General features: G+C 54.0%; 5 protein-coding genes across 5 annotated transcripts; 3 read left to right on the top strand and 2 right to left on the bottom strand.

Moving 5' to 3' along the window:
- Nucleotides 1-44: 44 nt before the first annotated feature.
- On the top strand, nucleotides 45-1,214 carry DICSQDRAFT_134017 (uncharacterized protein). The gene is made up of 3 exons (XM_007363087.1): nucleotides 45-636; nucleotides 722-823; nucleotides 885-1,214. The coding sequence occupies exons 1-2, from the start codon at nucleotides 361-363 to the stop codon at nucleotides 803-805; spliced, it is 360 nt and encodes a 119-aa protein (XP_007363149.1). The 5' UTR covers nucleotides 45-360; the 3' UTR covers nucleotides 806-823; nucleotides 885-1,214.
- A 183-nt stretch (nucleotides 1,215-1,397) lies between these two features.
- On the bottom strand, nucleotides 1,398-1,763 carry DICSQDRAFT_125324 (uncharacterized protein; the record flags this gene model as incomplete). Its single annotated transcript, XM_007363086.1, has 1 exon — nucleotides 1,398-1,763. The coding sequence occupies one exon, from the start codon at nucleotides 1,761-1,763 to the stop codon at nucleotides 1,398-1,400; it is 366 nt and encodes a 121-aa protein (XP_007363148.1).
- Nucleotides 1,764-2,917: 1,154 nt separating this feature from the next.
- DICSQDRAFT_53749 (Dbl-like domain-containing protein) lies at nucleotides 2,918-7,817 on the bottom strand (the record flags this gene model as incomplete). The annotated part of the gene is made up of 20 exons (XM_007363085.1): nucleotides 2,918-3,414; nucleotides 3,485-3,612; nucleotides 3,666-3,763; nucleotides 3,815-3,943; nucleotides 3,995-4,156; nucleotides 4,216-4,301; nucleotides 4,351-4,428; nucleotides 4,480-4,909; nucleotides 4,968-5,026; nucleotides 5,083-5,206; nucleotides 5,269-5,538; nucleotides 5,602-5,907; nucleotides 5,966-6,029; nucleotides 6,087-6,391; nucleotides 6,455-6,760; nucleotides 6,814-6,877; nucleotides 6,930-7,000; nucleotides 7,056-7,109; nucleotides 7,160-7,474; nucleotides 7,527-7,817. The coding sequence occupies 20 exons, from the start codon at nucleotides 7,815-7,817 to the stop codon at nucleotides 2,918-2,920; spliced, it is 3,837 nt and encodes a 1,278-aa protein (XP_007363147.1).
- A 1,721-nt stretch (nucleotides 7,818-9,538) lies between these two features.
- On the top strand, nucleotides 9,539-11,334 carry DICSQDRAFT_101215 (methyltransferase; the record flags this gene model as incomplete). Its single annotated transcript, XM_007363084.1, has 10 exons — nucleotides 9,539-9,627; nucleotides 9,679-9,843; nucleotides 9,902-9,952; nucleotides 10,007-10,052; nucleotides 10,103-10,136; nucleotides 10,192-10,292; nucleotides 10,345-10,524; nucleotides 10,581-10,722; nucleotides 10,773-11,220; nucleotides 11,270-11,334. The coding sequence occupies 9 exons, from the start codon at nucleotides 9,539-9,541 to the stop codon at nucleotides 11,180-11,182; spliced, it is 1,218 nt and encodes a 405-aa protein (XP_007363146.1). The 3' UTR covers nucleotides 11,183-11,220; nucleotides 11,270-11,334.
- A 2,535-nt stretch (nucleotides 11,335-13,869) lies between these two features.
- On the top strand, nucleotides 13,870-15,949 carry DICSQDRAFT_54296 (cytochrome P450; the record flags this gene model as incomplete). Its single annotated transcript, XM_007363083.1, has 10 exons — nucleotides 13,870-14,068; nucleotides 14,117-14,243; nucleotides 14,296-14,484; nucleotides 14,552-14,816; nucleotides 14,873-14,996; nucleotides 15,055-15,068; nucleotides 15,125-15,396; nucleotides 15,454-15,612; nucleotides 15,647-15,793; nucleotides 15,853-15,949. 10 exons carry the CDS (start codon nucleotides 13,870-13,872, stop codon nucleotides 15,947-15,949), a joined length of 1,593 nt encoding a protein of 530 aa, XP_007363145.1.
- Nucleotides 15,950-15,951: the final 2 nt, after the last annotated feature.

Here is a 15,951-nt window from a genome sequence, read left to right as displayed (position 1 = left end):
TGCCTGATTCTTCAAGGTTAGAATCTATTGTCCATTCTGTGGTCCCGATTTCTCCCAATTCATACGGTTACCAGCTGATTTCATATTCCTTTCTGTTTTTCTCGGCTCCCAGTTCACCCGCGTCAATGCCTTCAATGCTCTCAATGCGTTCCAGGCGCATTTATGCTCGGCTTCATCCCGCACGATGTGCGCCTCGGCTACACAGAATAGCGCGGAGTGGAAGGCTACGCCTAGTATATATAGAGGTGTCCTTGAAGCCTCAATCTCCAGCTCAACCAGAGTATCCAGCAACTCAACCAGAGCCTCCACTTCACCTCCATTCTCAGCTCAACGACCCATCCTTGCGCCGCCACCGCAAACATGCAGCTCACCATCGCTACCCTCGTCCTCGCCGCAATGCTCCCCACCACGTTCGCGGCCAACTGCCAGAACAGCGGCGGCGTCGCCAACGGCGAATGTGTCAAGTTCTACTCCAACGACCAGTGCAAGGGCGACCCCATCGGCAGCTTTAAGCCGACCTGCGAGGGCAACTGCTTCCAGTTCGATAGCTTCAGCAGCGTGTTCGTCTCCGGCGACGGTACCTTCGGCACGGACTGCACCCTCTACTCGGATGACAACTGCAGCGTCGAGCAGACTGTGAGTTTGCCTCCCTTCCTCACTTTGTTCTGTTTCGTGGTTGTAGTTCACCGCATTGCGGATGCTGACGATGACCTGTGACTAGGATACCGGCAACGTCGTCGTTGGAGGTGGCAAGTGCGCTGCCGCTCCCAACGCCAAGAGCATGAAGTGCTTCTACCGCTGCTAAACGCTTAGTCGTTCACGGGTAAGCTCCTTGCTGTATAACATTTACTGTCAGATTAATCGAGGCTTGTTGCCATATGTAGATTTTCAGTCAGCGCGCCTCATCACTGACGCGAGTCGCGGTGTGTCGCTCTGCGTGACCGCGTCGTAGGCTGCCAGTGCTGAACCTTATCCATCTATCCGTAACTTCTTCTTTTCTGTACTCTCAAATCACTCCGCACCCTCTGTCGTTCACTTCACCGTACTCTGCGACTGGTCGCGTAGCGTTATCCGCAGTGTATAGGCGAGTCTGGACAGTTGATGTATGCAGCATTCATATTTCCCATGCCAGTGTGAGACGCGACTCGAGATCACCCTCCGTGTTTGGCTTCCCTCTTTCCTGTCCTGCGGGTTTATTTACCATCCATTAGCCCCCCGTTAGTGATTCGTAAGTAGCTGACGGATCTGCTACCGCAACGCCCAGAACGGTGGAAGCTAGCGAGACAGCATACAAAGGATTGTGTGTAACAAGTAAACAGAAGGCAGTTATGAGGAACATCAGGCAGCATACGGCCGGGGTAATGGGCGACCCAACTTCAGCGGCTATAAGGCTGTGTTCAAGCTCCTCCCTTCTTGGTGCCCTTCTGCTTCGCCTCTTTCTTGGCCTGTGTAGAAGCCGCATCCTGCTTCTGCGTTCTTCCGCGTGTAGAGTCCGGCTTCCGTGGGGATTTCTGCGATGCTTGCACTTTAGTCGATGGCTTCTTAGTCGTCCGTGCGCGAGATTTCTTGGGTGACGGTCCCTCAATGCTCTCGTCGTCCGACGGCGTGAGCTCACAAGGGGCGTCCCAGTCAATGGTTGGCATGGGTGGAACCATCTTTGCAAGCTCCTCTCCGCTGATGGTCCCCGGCGGTGCCTCGAGGTAGACTGACGATGGACCGAGTGGTGGAGGCCAGTAGGGAGCTTGGTTGTTATCAGCGGACATAGTTGAGTGAGTTGGGCCAGTCCACCCAGCATTCAGGCGTTTTATAAGGTGTCCCTAGCTTGTAGCATAGGCCATCCACCACGCCACAAGCATCCCAAAGCGCAACATTAACAATCACGGCAGGCACTGGCCAGATTCTCGTGCGAAGAAAGGCGAGAGAAATGTCGAGACAGTCTTTACTTCGCCCGGAAACAATAACATTTATACCACATCACGCAAAAAAGGACTTTTTCTATGCCTTTCTGAGAATTGAACCCGAGAGATTATTACACCATTCACGACGGGCATTGGCCAATGCCGCGGTCCCAAACAGGACCGGAGACAGGCTTGGAAATGTACTTCTGTCACGGTCACGTCCCAAAGCCTAGTTCCGGACCCGAGCCAGCCCGCGCTCTGATACCAGAAACAGGATATCAGCGCTCCCGACTATCCAAAAAAGGAGCAAACACGCTGATGTCATATAGTTTGTCAGCACTAATATCCCTTTTCGGGGCTTAGCGCCAGCTAGCTGGGGTCCGGAGCTAGGCTTTGGGACCAGGATCGGGAAAGGCGTACATTCTCGGTCCATTTCTTTGTCCCGATTTGGGTCCGGGGCATTGGCCAATGCCCGTCGTGATTCCCACACGCTCGCACTGTCAGAGAAAATGTCCGGGAAAGGTTGGCTTTCACAGATTGAGCGCCAGAAAACCTTTGTGAAAGCTACAGATTAAACTCCTTTCTCCACTGTGGTGAGTGGCACTTCATAGTTGTTCTGTTGTATGAGAAGAAACGTATAGTAGCTTTTTGTGAAAGTCATCCTATACTTGTGGGAGAGATGGAGGGGATATCAGTTGTTCAAGCTAGGGCTATCCCGGAAAATCTCTTACATTTCACAGGATTGTATTACGTGCCCTGCCTGTCGTGAATACAGATTCGCAGCTACAAATTAAGGGCCGGAACGGAGCAAACGAAATATTGTCGTGACGAGATATATCTCGAAGCGGTTATGTCATGTTATTACAGAGAGGGCATCTATATCCACATATGATACTTGTCAATACTTAGGTAATCCACGGAGCTTCGAGCGACGGACAGGATAGTCAAGGAGCGTGCGCGTGCAAACAGGAGAATATGATGTACGTATACTCGAAGTAAAATGGCGCTAGTGTTCGTCATCATGACCGCCACGAGAGTGCGGGATTGAGGCGCGGAGAGTGCGGGGGCGAATTGTTCTGCGAGAAGTATGTCGTTGACTGTGACGGCGAAGCAAGAGATCCGGGTAGATAGAGGGGTATTGTGGGTATGAGCTCAAAGACGTGCTGTGCAACAGGGCGGCCCACGCGCGAATTTGGCCCAGTAGGAACGTCGGTGGCGTTCATGACACCATGGACACGTGGCTCTTGTGATATTGTCTCCTGCCCATACCCTTCAGGGACAGGCGTGGCGGGAGGAACTCCTGTAACACCGCGCCCGTCCCAAATGCAGCGCACGTCGTTACCGTGTATGATCTGGGCAAGGCGGCCGGTCTCGACATGGCGGATCTCGATGAAACGGCTGTCGAACAACAGGACGTAAGGCGGATGCCACGCCACATGCTCCGCGGTACCTTCCCATTCGATAGTGCCCATCGAACGGCTGGGATCTCCGTGACGATCCACATACAGGCCAAATTCTGAGCACATACACAGAGGCGTGAGTAATGGTGTAAGCATGCCTATGCCCATGCCCGTCGACTAGCTTACCATCGTAGCACAGCAGGAACTCGTCGTTGCTGGAGCGGAACATCCCCATGGGGCGACAGCTCTCACATCTCTTGGCCAATTTCTCAAGTCGAGGATCATCACGCTGAGGAATCGTGACACTTTTGAAGCTGTGTAATACATCAGACGCCAAGTCTGCGAAGCGATGAACATAAGAGCTTACTCTGTGAGATCCATGATTTCAAAGCCCTTCGTGCATAGAATGACAATCTTAGCCTTGAGGAAGATGAGATCGAACGCTTCGGAAGGCAGGAAGAAGTCCTGATCAGGCAAGTTAGCTTGCAATCACGCTCAGCATTGCGATCGCCATACCCTGTAAACTCGGAACCATTCCGATCGCTGTGAGCGCAAACCGAGACGGGAACCGAAGGTTTGGGGAGCCTTCGACCGCTCGTTGATCTTGCCAACAACAGGTTCCAACACACGGAACACGCTGTCCAGCTACCCCAGGATGGTCAGCAATAGGAAGAAATTGGCATCAGATCCACGCACTCCTTTCTTCTTCATGTAAATGACAAGTGTGCGCCCGTTGAGGTTCCCAACGCTGAAGAAGTGGACGTCTTTACTGCCGCTCAGTTTCTGAGGCGTTTGCGTAGTATGGGCACTCTGAGGCGACGACGGCACCAAAGCCTCGATGTGGTATGCGAAGAGCGACTGCGAATTGTCGTCGGTGAATCTCGTGATAGATTTTCTCAAGCCAGGAGTATACCCACCTTATCTGCCAATACAAGGAATATACCGAAGTCCTCGAGCATGGCACACTGAGTGACCATCTTGAGGTGGAGCACACGACGTAGGGCTATCCGAAGTAGTCAGCAACCGGATTGGAATCAATTGGAAAAACCTACATCGAGAGTCGTGTCGGAAGCCGATCCAGACACCCTCGGCGCATCCAATGGCGACCAGACCACGACCGTCAGCAGTGGCTACCGACAAGCCATCAGCTTGTAGTCTGTGACCTTCGCAAAGCTACTTACTGAAGGGAACGGAGCAAGTGACCTTGCCAGTGAACGCGTTCTCATGGCTCCAGGATGCGTTCGAGTTGCCCATCATCGACGGCACCAAGAACGTGTCCGCGCTGAGCGTCTCGATCTCGAACACCTTGTTCGAATCTTGCACGACCTTCCGCAAGCCAATCGCCTCTTCTAGCTTTTGCTTCCATTCAGTCCGCACCTGTGCCGACTCTGCGAAGACGGTATATAGCCCGCCTAAACGACCATTATGGTGGATCGTGCACGGGTACACGAGACGAGAGTCGGTCGCGGTCTCCGGGGACGTGGCAGCGCCCGTTGGAGTACCCGCATCACCCGCATGCCGCTCGGACCGACCGAGACGGAGGATACTGTTTCCGCGTTGAGTTGGGGGGTCCGTGAAGTTGGCCAGTGTCAGCAAGTCTAGAGGTATTGGCTATAGAGTGGGCTACGTCAGCCAACGACCTGCTACAAAGCGGACCGAGAAGGCTTACACGTCGGTAGACGTGATACTTTGTAACACCGTCCTTCTCCTTCACCTTCGTCATGACCACTGTAGAGTGTCAGTCAACTGCACGCTCTGACAGAAGTTTTGCTATTGGAACCTACAGTAGTTGTCGAAAAGGAGGACAAATAGCTCAGTCCAGCCATTCCATTCGAATCCAGTGTCCGGCTGGCGCAAGAGCTTGCCTGTGTGGATGAGCGAGCGGTTCTCATTAAGCAAGTCCATGTCCTATAGGCGCATATCTATCAGATACATTGTCCCACTAAGGAGATGTTTGCCACTAGACTCACGATCTGCTCCTCCTTCTTGAACACGAGGTTCGAGTTGTAGCGCCAGACTTCGACCTTCTGCTTGGCCGAGACGACACCGGGCTCGGTCTCCTTACCGAGGGCCTTGATGACGTCAAGCACTTGGGGGATATAGTCGCGATCCTCGTGTCCCTCTGGTGTCTCGTCTAGGATGTTCTTCAACAGCAATTCATAACGGAGTAAACGCGGTATGGGCCGGTTGATGAAGTTCTTCATGTCAAGACGGTGTGCGTCGGGATGCCGTGTGCATTGCTGGAGTAGAGTTCTATCAGACCACAGTACTCGCGCAGTGCACCAGAAAGGTCTCAAACTTACGTCCACAAAAGCCTTGAATTGTGGGTTGTTCGCCATCTCGTCATCAATCCGGTACGCCGCGATAGGGTAATTGGGGATGTACTCCATGTACGCCTCCCTGAAGTTGAGCACCGCGTCGTAGATCGCAGCCGTGATACTACGGATGACCGGATGCTCATCACGCTGGATCTCATGTAGCTTCTCCAGCATCCGCCGGTGGTGCGCATGTAGCTCGGCGTAGTTATGAAAGACCTCCTGGATAAATTGCTCGAGACGGTCCCGTGGGATGATTGGCGGGTCCATCTCACGCAACGGTCCCACGTACATCTAGCATCGGCGTCAGCAAGTCCTGCTTGTGACGCTCAGGAGACGGAAACCGGCGTACCACTTCGATATTCTCGAGATCTCGAACGTAGTCCATCTCGCCCTTGATGACCTCGAAGATGATGCTGGCAGCAGCGTCAGCCGGCTTGTGTCCTGAATGGAAAGCTCAATGACCAACTTACTTCTGACGCTTGACCTCGTGCTTCGACAAGCTCGCGCGGACGTCCTCTGGAACAAGATTATGCCACTCCAGCTTGCCTGTAGGACCTCTACCCATCGCATTCTGCCAAGTCCACAGCTGCGCGACGGTCTGCAGCTTCTTGATCGCAGCGATTGCCTCCTTCAGGAACTCGACATCAGGATTACCGTCTGTCGTCTCGTTGCAGATAGCCTCGAGCAGAACAGGGTATTTCTGCAGATGCTCAGATGGTCGGCTGAGGAAATGTTTCAGGTCCAGCTTGTGCGCATCCGGATGCCGCGAAGCTTGCTGTGAGATAGGGAAAATGAGACAGATGCTACGGGTAGTTTTGAAGACAGCAAGACGACAAACCTCCACGAAGCGCTTGAACTCGGCGTTCTTCTCCAGCTCGTCCTTCATGCGCTTCTCGGCGACCGGCAAGTGACCAACATAGATCGGGTACGCCAAACGGAATTGCGTAGCAGCATCGAGGAAGATGTCGCCGATGCATTGAATGACTGGCGCTTGCTCGCGCTGGCGTACATAGATGGTCTCAAGCAAGTGGCGATTGCACTCGCGGAGGTCTAACACGTTGCCGAAGACCTCGTCGATGAATTCGTCAATCTCGCTTGGTCGAATCACAGGTGGGTTCGCGGCACGCAAAGGCCGGATGTAGAGCTACACGCGAAGACTGAGTATCACGGACGACGCTTTACACTCGATGTACTCACACTCTCGATGGTGTCCAAATCCCGAAGATACTGCTTCTCTTTGTGGATGAGCTTGTGGATGATGCTGCAAGCGGAGATCAGAACAGTGAGCGTGGCGGTACCGAAACCTAGCTTACGTCTGGCGGTTGACTTCGCTATCCGGAATGGTCGCTAGGATCTCCGGAGGCACTGTCCGTGTCCACTCGTCCTGTATGAGTCGTACGTTAAGTCGATCCCAAGCACACTCGAAGCGTTGCCCCAACCTTCTCCTCTTCGTCTTCGTTCTCCGTAGGCGCCACAAGTTGCAGAGCGCTCCTCTACAGTTAACGTCAGCACGTGCTCAACATCCGAGGAGTTATCAACTTACCCGTCTCGGACAAGTGTACGAATAGCACGGGTTGTCATCGTCACACGATGACGCATAACACCGCGTGAGCAGCGTGATCACGGCAGTCGGGAGTTCTTCCCGTTCTATCCGCGCGTCCGACGCGCCTTCCTGGTCGTCCCAAAACATGTACACATCTTCGACGCCATCCTGCAGCGGTCTGTCTACCCACTCGACCTCGTAGAAAAACAGCTGGCTCTGTAGACTGCGCGCGACCTGTAGGGCCGCCCTGCGGTCGTTCGTCGAGATGCCGTGCGTGACGAGCAGCTCGCGCTGAATCTGCGACTGAATGGTCGACTGAAGGCACGATGGGTGAGTGTCATTCGCGTCCGGAAGGATAGTAACATACCACAATGTCTTTCCCAGTGAAAGCCCGGGGGTAGGGAATGCTGCCCTTGACGTGGGTCCCACGAGGAACCTTATCACGGAGCCGAACGGCAATGTGGCTGAGAAGCGCCGGGTTGAAGAACCGGTCATCACCGTCCTCTGAGGGATCTTCCTCGTAGAAGTCGTCCTCGTCCGCGTAGTTTTCGTGCAGCTCAAGCGGACGCTTGAGGTCTTGGACAGTGCGCAGCAAATCAGGGTCGCGCCATGTCGAGGACGACGCAGCGGGGCCCTGGAGCGATTGCGCGCGATACATGTCCTGCACTTGGTAGTAGCTCTGTTGAGAGGATTGTCCCTGGAAAGATGATTGTCCCTGGAACGTCGGGGCGATTGAAGGAGGCCCAGAAGTAGACCAGCCACCATCAGAGCTCTTAGAGACATAGGAGCCCGCAGAGTTACCGCGATCAACACTAGTGGCCAAGGAAGAACTAGGTCGGATGGCTGTATCACTGTCCGGGTAATTCGAGGACATCGTAGTACGAGTGGTTTGAGTGGTATACGATGAATGACGGTCCAGACCGTTCGGGTAAGCCGACGATTCTGCCGAGTCGGTGGAGGTTGAACGTCCCAGCCCCGTTACACCTGGAGTATCTACAGCGCACATTAGCAGAAGCACCACATGGAACGCGCGCACACGTACAGCTTTGACTGTGAGTGAGGGGGGGCGCTGCTGCGAGCGAGGATGAAGAATGTTGGGAGTATGGGCGGTAATCCTGGTACGTATCCGACATATCAAGAGTTGACGGGGAACTGGGAGGCCGCTCGTCCTCGTACACGTTGTTGTATCCCGGCACCCTGGGGGCCTGTGCGCCAGGTGGAGGGCGGCGAGGGTCGCTCTGACGCCAGCCGTACGCCTCCGATGTGTCAGGCACAGGCATCGCCAATGGCGCTCTCGACGCGCTGTCGGAGGACCCAGGGCGTGCACCAGCGGAGCCTGGGCGAGGATCGGATACGTACGCACCGTTCAGGGACGGTAGCCGCGGAAGCATTGCAGAGTTGGGAGGAGGATTGACTGGCCCGCCATATCCACTTGAGAGAGGACTGTAACCATTGGCAGTAGAGGGTGCAGATCCGTTGTAACTCGGAGCTGGGGGAAGTCGCCGCCCACTTGAACGAATAGAGATCAACACGCTACTCAGCTCGCGATGAACAAGGAGAAGACGTACGCATCAACACTGGTATGCTTCGGCTGGCCATCTACCGTCTGATACGGGTGCGGCTCGGGCATGCCTCCATAGATGATGGGCGGAGGAGGAGGAGGCGGTACGGGCGTAGCAGACATAGAGCCAGGTATGCGAGGGAGGGGTCTGGGTACCCGTTGGGAGGGAGATTGAGGACTTGACGAACTCTTGGGAGGTGGAGGTGGAGGCGAGCTCGTTGGCGGAGGTGGTGGCCGTGGAGAAGGAGGGAGGCCGTAGTAGGAAGCTTGTGGAGGTCAGATCACACCGGTGGGCACTGCAACGGAAAGACGCACAGTGGGTAACCGACCGCGCGGATGACTGAAGTCTGGTCGCAGTTGGAGTCCCTTCGCCGTCATGATACTGACCGTAGAAGGACTCAATATCGCGATCCGTCGAAGGAGACATAGAGGGGTGCACTGGTTGTTCGCCAGAGGGTGATTCTTCCGCGAAGCCAGCCAGGACTTGGTGGTAGAGTTGGGCGAGATCTTCTTCGCCAGGCGTGGGCGATTGCAAGGCAGCAACGGAAGACATGATGAGAGTGTGCCGAGACGTCGCCGAGACAGTCAGAGCAGCATAACAGTCGAGAGTAATGGACGACTTGACGGTCTAGTCGAGAGCTGCGCGGACGGCAGCAATCACCAGTGCCTGCCGTTTCCGGTTATCCTGAAGCCAGGCACCGGCCACTGCCATCGGCCGCGGCTCCTCATCTTCGACATCTCCCCATTCATCTACGGTATTCATACCAAGCATCTGGATTTACAAGCAACTAACCACGATTGTGATCTCAAACACGCCAATGTCGGTCACCGAACAGTCAGCAAGGATACCGAAGACTGCGTCGTCTGTCCACGACGTAACCGCCGAAAAGCCGCCCTTCGGCTCCAGGTTTGCGAAAATACCGTGGCCGCCATGACACAGCTGATGAATGGGCGCAAGATTTCTCACAGACGAAGCGGAAGTGTGGAGCCAGAATGCATGGGATCACGTCCCACCACCAGATGACCAGGACGAAATCATCTCGACGGCTCTCGCGCGACAAAAGAATGCTCCTGTCCCCGAAGACGAAAAGGCGAAATATAATGTAAAACCCTCTAGACATTGGTATGAATGTAACTCCATGCAGGCGTAGAATACACGTGGCTTACCGCGTGTTTGGTAGGGACAACTTCTACAAGATGAACGCGAATAATTTCTTCCGGAACAGAAAATGGTAGGTCAATCGACGCTGCCCAGAAGCATCCGTCGCTTGAGCCTTGCACAACAGGTTGCATCTTGAGTTTCCAGAATTGAAAGCAGCCGCCGAGCCCGACGTACTCGTCCCCTTTCGTCAGCGTCTCGCGTAGTCATTAATGCATCCTAGGCAGGACCGCTGACCATCGCTGAGATTGGATGTGGTATGTTTCAGTTGCTGCTGCCCGCCTACGAAGGACAGTTCAAAATCCCTGTTAGGCGCCGGTAACGCGGTATATCCCTTGTTGTCTGCAAACCAGAACCCATTGCTGGATCTGCATGCCTACGACTACTCGAACCATGCAGTAAAATTGGTCCAGGTGTGGGGATCCACAAACGTAGTCTATGCTCACCAATGACATTCCCTAACAGAACAATCCCTTGTACTCTGCGCCTCCCATAGGGAAAATTCAAGCGGCCGTCTGGGATCTAACCTCGCCTACACTCCCACCGGATCTGGAACCTGGAAGCGTCGACATAATCGTGCTCATTTTTGTCCTGAGCGCTTTGCATCCCAACGAATGGCACAACGCAGTCTCCAACATGCATAAGGTCTGCTGTCATCCACCCGACGTCTTTGAGAGCATGCTATCGACGGGTGTTCTCAGTTGCTCAAACGAGGAGGGAGAGTCCTCATCCGAGATTACGGTCGGTATGACCTTACCCAACTCAGGTTCAAGGGTGGTCGTCTCCTGGACGAGAACTTCTACATCCGAGGGGACAAGACACGCGTGTACTTCTTCGAGCTAGGTCAGGATAGCTCTCAGACAACATCAGTCGCCCACTCACCATTGCGCCAGACGAGCTCGCCCTGTTATTCACCGGCGCTCCCGCACCAGCCGCTTCGAAGGTCCACAAAGCTATACAGATCATGGAGGAGACAGAAGCAACCGATGACTCTGAACCTCGGCGGTCGCCGACGCCGTATTCGCCTTCTGAGCTATACAATGAAATTCAACCAGGTTCAGTTACCCCTGTTCTCACCGAAGTAGCGAGCTCGCTATCATCGCTCTCGGTGGAGGAGACTCAGCGGTCGGTGCCGAAGACGGGTGCGATCCACCCTGTCTTGACCCAATCGCACACAGGAGAGAGCCGTCACCCACTCTTCGCCATCCAGCAGCTTGGAGTCGATCGTCGGCTTATAGTCAACCGGAAGCGACAGCTGAAGATGTACAGAGTGTGGATGCAGGGAAACTTCAGGAAGATATAGCGGGGACCTGAATGCGGCTTTCAGGAAGAGTAGCGAAGGTAAGAAGCCCTTTTTCCCTTCATCAGTGCCGCTGACGCCTCTTCGCAGGACATACTCAGAGATGTAGATCCCATTCAACATTGTCTAGTATAGTACGCCTGCACATAGACCATTACTCCGGCACATAGCGTCACGAAAAGCTCTCTCGGGTTCATTCGGGCACGGTCAGCTCCACGACACTCGGAGTTGAAGCCATTGGCTCCTGCAGAAACTGGAGACAAGCTACGTACGGCATGAATCAGCGACGACTGTACGCTGAGTAAGGGCTGAAGTGGACCCCTCGAGTCACATGCACGACGCCCCGACGGGAGATTTCAAGTTCATGACCGTCAATCCTTACTGGTTCAATCCGCAGTGCCACTCAACTAACCCGATGGATGCCGTGTCATTGAATCAGGATGCACCTCAATGCTTCACAAATAGGGGCGGGCAATATCCGGTGGTCATTTAGCGCCCTCTGAGCGCTGAGCTGCGACTCATGCAGCCCTCTCTCGGAGCCTTCAGCGATGTACACTGAGGCTGAGAACACCCTGCGACAAGCTTGCTAGGCGTACAGTCACACAATCGAACGTCACGATTCGAGCAATAGTCGTACATCCACAGCACCTTACCCTATCGTCTCGGCTCGGCACCAGCTCTCTGCCCCTGGAATGTTGTCTCCCGACACCATGAGCACCACGAAAGACGACACTATCTATACGACGCCCTCAAGTGCGTCCGTGGCACAGCCGTTGCAGCCAAGCGCATCGACAAGGATGGACCGTTGCGCTTGTAAGGTACGTATTTACACACATCACATCTTGACGTAGAGTATCCGAAGAGCAGTTAACAAACTCTAAGTTCTCAAAATATCACTAGCACCTTCCCCCTTATGGCGTGTTGTCCAAGGCAAAGCGCGCGGCTGCTTCGAGGCTACTCACGACATCATCGATCTCGCTTGCGCGACTTGGTACAAGCTCGTCGGGAACACTGCTCCCTTCTCCACGGTCTGTCTCTCCTGTCAGCGGCGAGGTAGGCACTGCGGACAGCCTGCGTGATCCGTGAAGGTTGTTCAATCATTGTCACAACGTGTATATGGAGCGCTCATAGTTGTGAGCAGGTATGACGGAGAAAGGACACCTCGACTGGGTGTCCAACAACACCCTATTGCGACCGAGTTCGCCCCTTTCTTCCATACACACAAGTGCGACCCCTGAATCCACCACTATGATGCTGATACCTTCGGGATAAGCATACTCAAAAGGTTGTCAACATCTCGCTGAGGCGGCGGAGAGACTTGCTGGCGAGGACCCAGACCGCGGCATCCGCAACCTCTCTAAGGATATTGAGAAGGGGGACTATTCTTCCTCGACAGTTCATGTAGTGCCTATGTAGTAAGTGCAGCCCATTTCGTCGACGACTGAGTCCCGATATAGTCGGCTTGCAGCCAAAGATGACGCCTGTGCAAGCCGAGAAGCTCCGCTATAACATGCTCGACGAGACGAAGATTTGGCCGCACGGTGGAGTTCTACTGCGCTGTCGCATGTGGACTGATAGGCGAGAGAGCGGACAATCCGCTTTGTCCTATCGGCAAGATAATTTTGACCCCGAGAACTACTTCGCAGAGGTCGAGCGAGCGGGGTTCTCTCCTGCGTACCTCTTTTTCCGGTATCGAACCTATGTGCAGAAGCTCAGCGGTGGGCATGATCACATCTATATCCACCTCTCGTACGCACCGGCTGATTATTTCTCTGTACAGATACCGACGTGGCGTAACTTACAGCCAGCTCGCTGTGAACAGGCCCGTTACCTCATTCCCGACCTTCGAGCGGGGTGGACACATGACCATAAGTTAACTTCCAGAGCGGTCGTCCGCGTTATCAGAGTATCCATCCGCCGCGCTATCAGCTGTGCGGTCAACGCATGCAAGACGCTCTAGCTGAAAAATTATGTCGCAAGCAGCCATGAGGCCGAAGGTATCGGTTGTATATGACTTGTTCCCGATCGGTGCGGACCTTATGCTCACAAGGACGGTCTTAGGGTGAGACACCCAAGTTGAGCCCATCGAACATGGCGGATGGTGCTTGTCAACCAGTTCGGCTCCGAGGCAACCCGGAGCGCCTGCCGTGAACTCAAACCTGACAGGACCGGCAGGCTGAACCGCTTCACCTTCAAACAAGTTCCCCATGCATGACCAACACATCATATATATATATATATATCCTATGCTACGTGTCACTTGCGGGCAAGCGGATGTCGATGTCGATGTTCTTGCCCCGCCCCAAGGTCTGTCATGTTGCATGTTCTGGCCGGTTACGCCATCTCCGTCACGGATTGACTTTTCTTGTTCGGTCAGAGAATGCCCCGGTGAACTTAGTGCACACTGCTTTCCGCTGCTTACGATATATTCGTGCCCTTATGGTAAGCCGGATAAATTCATCTGCCCAAGTTGGTTTGGCATCAAACTGAGGAGCTGCTCCCCAGTGGCTCTGTAGCATGCCTGCGTGTATGCTACAGTGGTTTCATGTTGCCATCAGATGTCCCCCGCCGGGAATTCTTAGACATCAGGCTCCAGATTGGATATCCCGACTTCCTCTTGACTTAAAACCGAGAAGCTCTTCCTGTCACTCCCATAACATCCCAGCAGCTACGAAGCCCTCTCGCTTGTGATGACCACCAACGGTGCTCCTGTGCTCTACACGTGCACTCTGCTTACTCTCCTCCCTTCCATATGGATACTAATCCGTCTACTCAAGAAGATGCCGCCTTACCCCCCGGGACCGAAGGCCTTCCCGATCATCGGTAACGTTCTCGACATGCCTCGCAGGGACTTTGGGCGTAATTTCGCCAAGATGAGGGACATACACGGTAAGCTTGATCAGGCTCTGTTTGGCACATGTTGACATGGTCACATAGGGGACGTCGTGTATCTCAACGTGCTTGGACAGCCCATCCTGGTGCTCGGAACCTACAAGGCTGCGTATGAATTACTGGACAAACGATCAGTAACTCTCTCCGGAAGACCGAACTCGGTGATGGTAGAGTTGTACGTGCTCCCTGGGGTATCCCGAGACCCTTGCTCACTCAAATATCAGGGCCGACATGAGCTGGTTCTTTGTCTTCAAGAATTACGGGCCCAAGTGGCGAAGATACCGCCGCGCGTTCCACCAGTCTTTTCATGCTGATGCATGTGTACAGCACCAATCAGTCCAACTCGAGGCTACACGACGCATGTTATGCAGAATTCTTGAATCATCTCAGGACCTATCCGCCATTCTTGATTTGTATGTCCGAGACATACTACTGTACTCTCGCCTATGAGCGTGAACACGGTACTGACCTCTATGTTAGTACGTTTGCCTCCACTCTTATGCAGCTCGTCTACGGCCTCGAAGTCACTCGGCCGGACGATCGGTACTTCGCAATGGTGGAGCGGATCCGGGAAGTGTCGGAAGATATCGCAGTCCCGGGCAGGTATCTCGTGGAGGCTATCCCATTCCTGCGGTATCTCCCAGCGTGGCTTCCTGGAATGCAGTTCAAGCGTTATGCATTGAAGGCTAAGAGCGACATACATATGATCCTAGACAGCTTACACCACGCATCTGTGAAGGCGAAGGTAAATCGACCTTGCGGGATATTATAGCCGGGCGATGAATCTCATAGTATCCATAGGAGGAAGGTTGCGCTCAGGACACGGTGGCTACCAAAATATTAGAGAGCAGCACAAGCCTGGAAGATTTATCCCACAATGAAACGCAAACTATGTGCCGTGGCGTCTCGGCAAGCGCATACATAGGTCAGTTTCATCTTACGAAGTTGAACGACTAGTATAATTGACTATTGGGCCTACTTAGCGGGTGTCGAAACTGTCTGTACCCGGCTTTTTTTAGATACGTACAGACAAAACGTTGACATTCATGACAGACCAACGCCGTCACTCATGCTTTTGTCTTACTGATGGCCTTGCACCCCGAAATACAGCTTCGAGCACAAGAGGAACTCGATGCCGTCGTGGGCCAGAATCGTCTTCCCGATTTTACAGACCGCCCACATCTACCTTTCATCAACGCTCTCGTCAAAGAGGTCCTGCGTTTCCACATCGTCCTCCCCTTGGGAGTTCCGCATCGAACTACGTCTGGCGAGGTGTACAATGGGTACTTCATCCCCGAAGGAACCATCGTATGCCCTAACGTCTGGTATGTCGCCGACACATCCGTATGCGGAGCGCTCAAGCTAATGCTCGCGGTACCAAGGGCCATGTCCAGGGACCCCGATGAGTACTCTGATCCCCTCAGCTTCAAGCCAGAACGTTTCCTTGACCGTGTAGGGGAGTCAAAGTTCCCTGAGAGGGATCCCATTGACTTTGCCTTCGGATTTGGCAGGAGGCAGGTCCAGCTTCATTCGACATACCTGTCCTTTATTGATGGTCCCGAAACCCTATTCTAGGATATGTCCAGGTCGACATCTCGCCGACGCTTCCCTGTTCATCACATGCGCGTCGATCCTGCACGTCTATCATATCCAGCCCCCTATAGGCGAGGATGGGCATCGGATGAAGATCGAGTACGAGTTCAGCACGGAGAGCATGCTATCGTGAGACTTCCTCTTTTCGCACTACTCCCGCGCGCTCACATAGGGGATGGACCACCTAGGCATCCAAAGATGTATCAGTTCGACATCAAGCCTCAGTCAGCTAACGCCAAACGGCTCATATTGGAGTGTATGGACGCTTTCCTCGCCAAAGAATAGGT

This window comes from Dichomitus squalens, assembly GCF_000275845.1.
Source record: "Dichomitus squalens LYAD-421 SS1 unplaced genomic scaffold DICSQscaffold_5, whole genome shotgun sequence".
Lineage (NCBI taxonomy): Eukaryota > Fungi > Basidiomycota > Agaricomycetes > Polyporales > Polyporaceae > Dichomitus > Dichomitus squalens.
The sequence above is the reverse complement of the archived record's forward strand: the minus strand, read 5'-3'. Positions and strand labels throughout refer to the sequence as shown.

What these genes read in the sequence shown, in the direction of transcription:
- DICSQDRAFT_134017 (XM_007363087.1), top strand. Translation starts at nt 361, where the DNA reads ATGCAGCTCACCATCGCTACCCTCGTCCTCGCCGCAATGCTCCCCACC. An exon ending in ACTGCAGCGTCGAGCAGACT is followed by an intron (nt 637 to 721) that starts GTGAGTTTGCCT and finishes ACCTGTGACTAG; the next exon opens with GATACCGGCAACGTCGTCGT.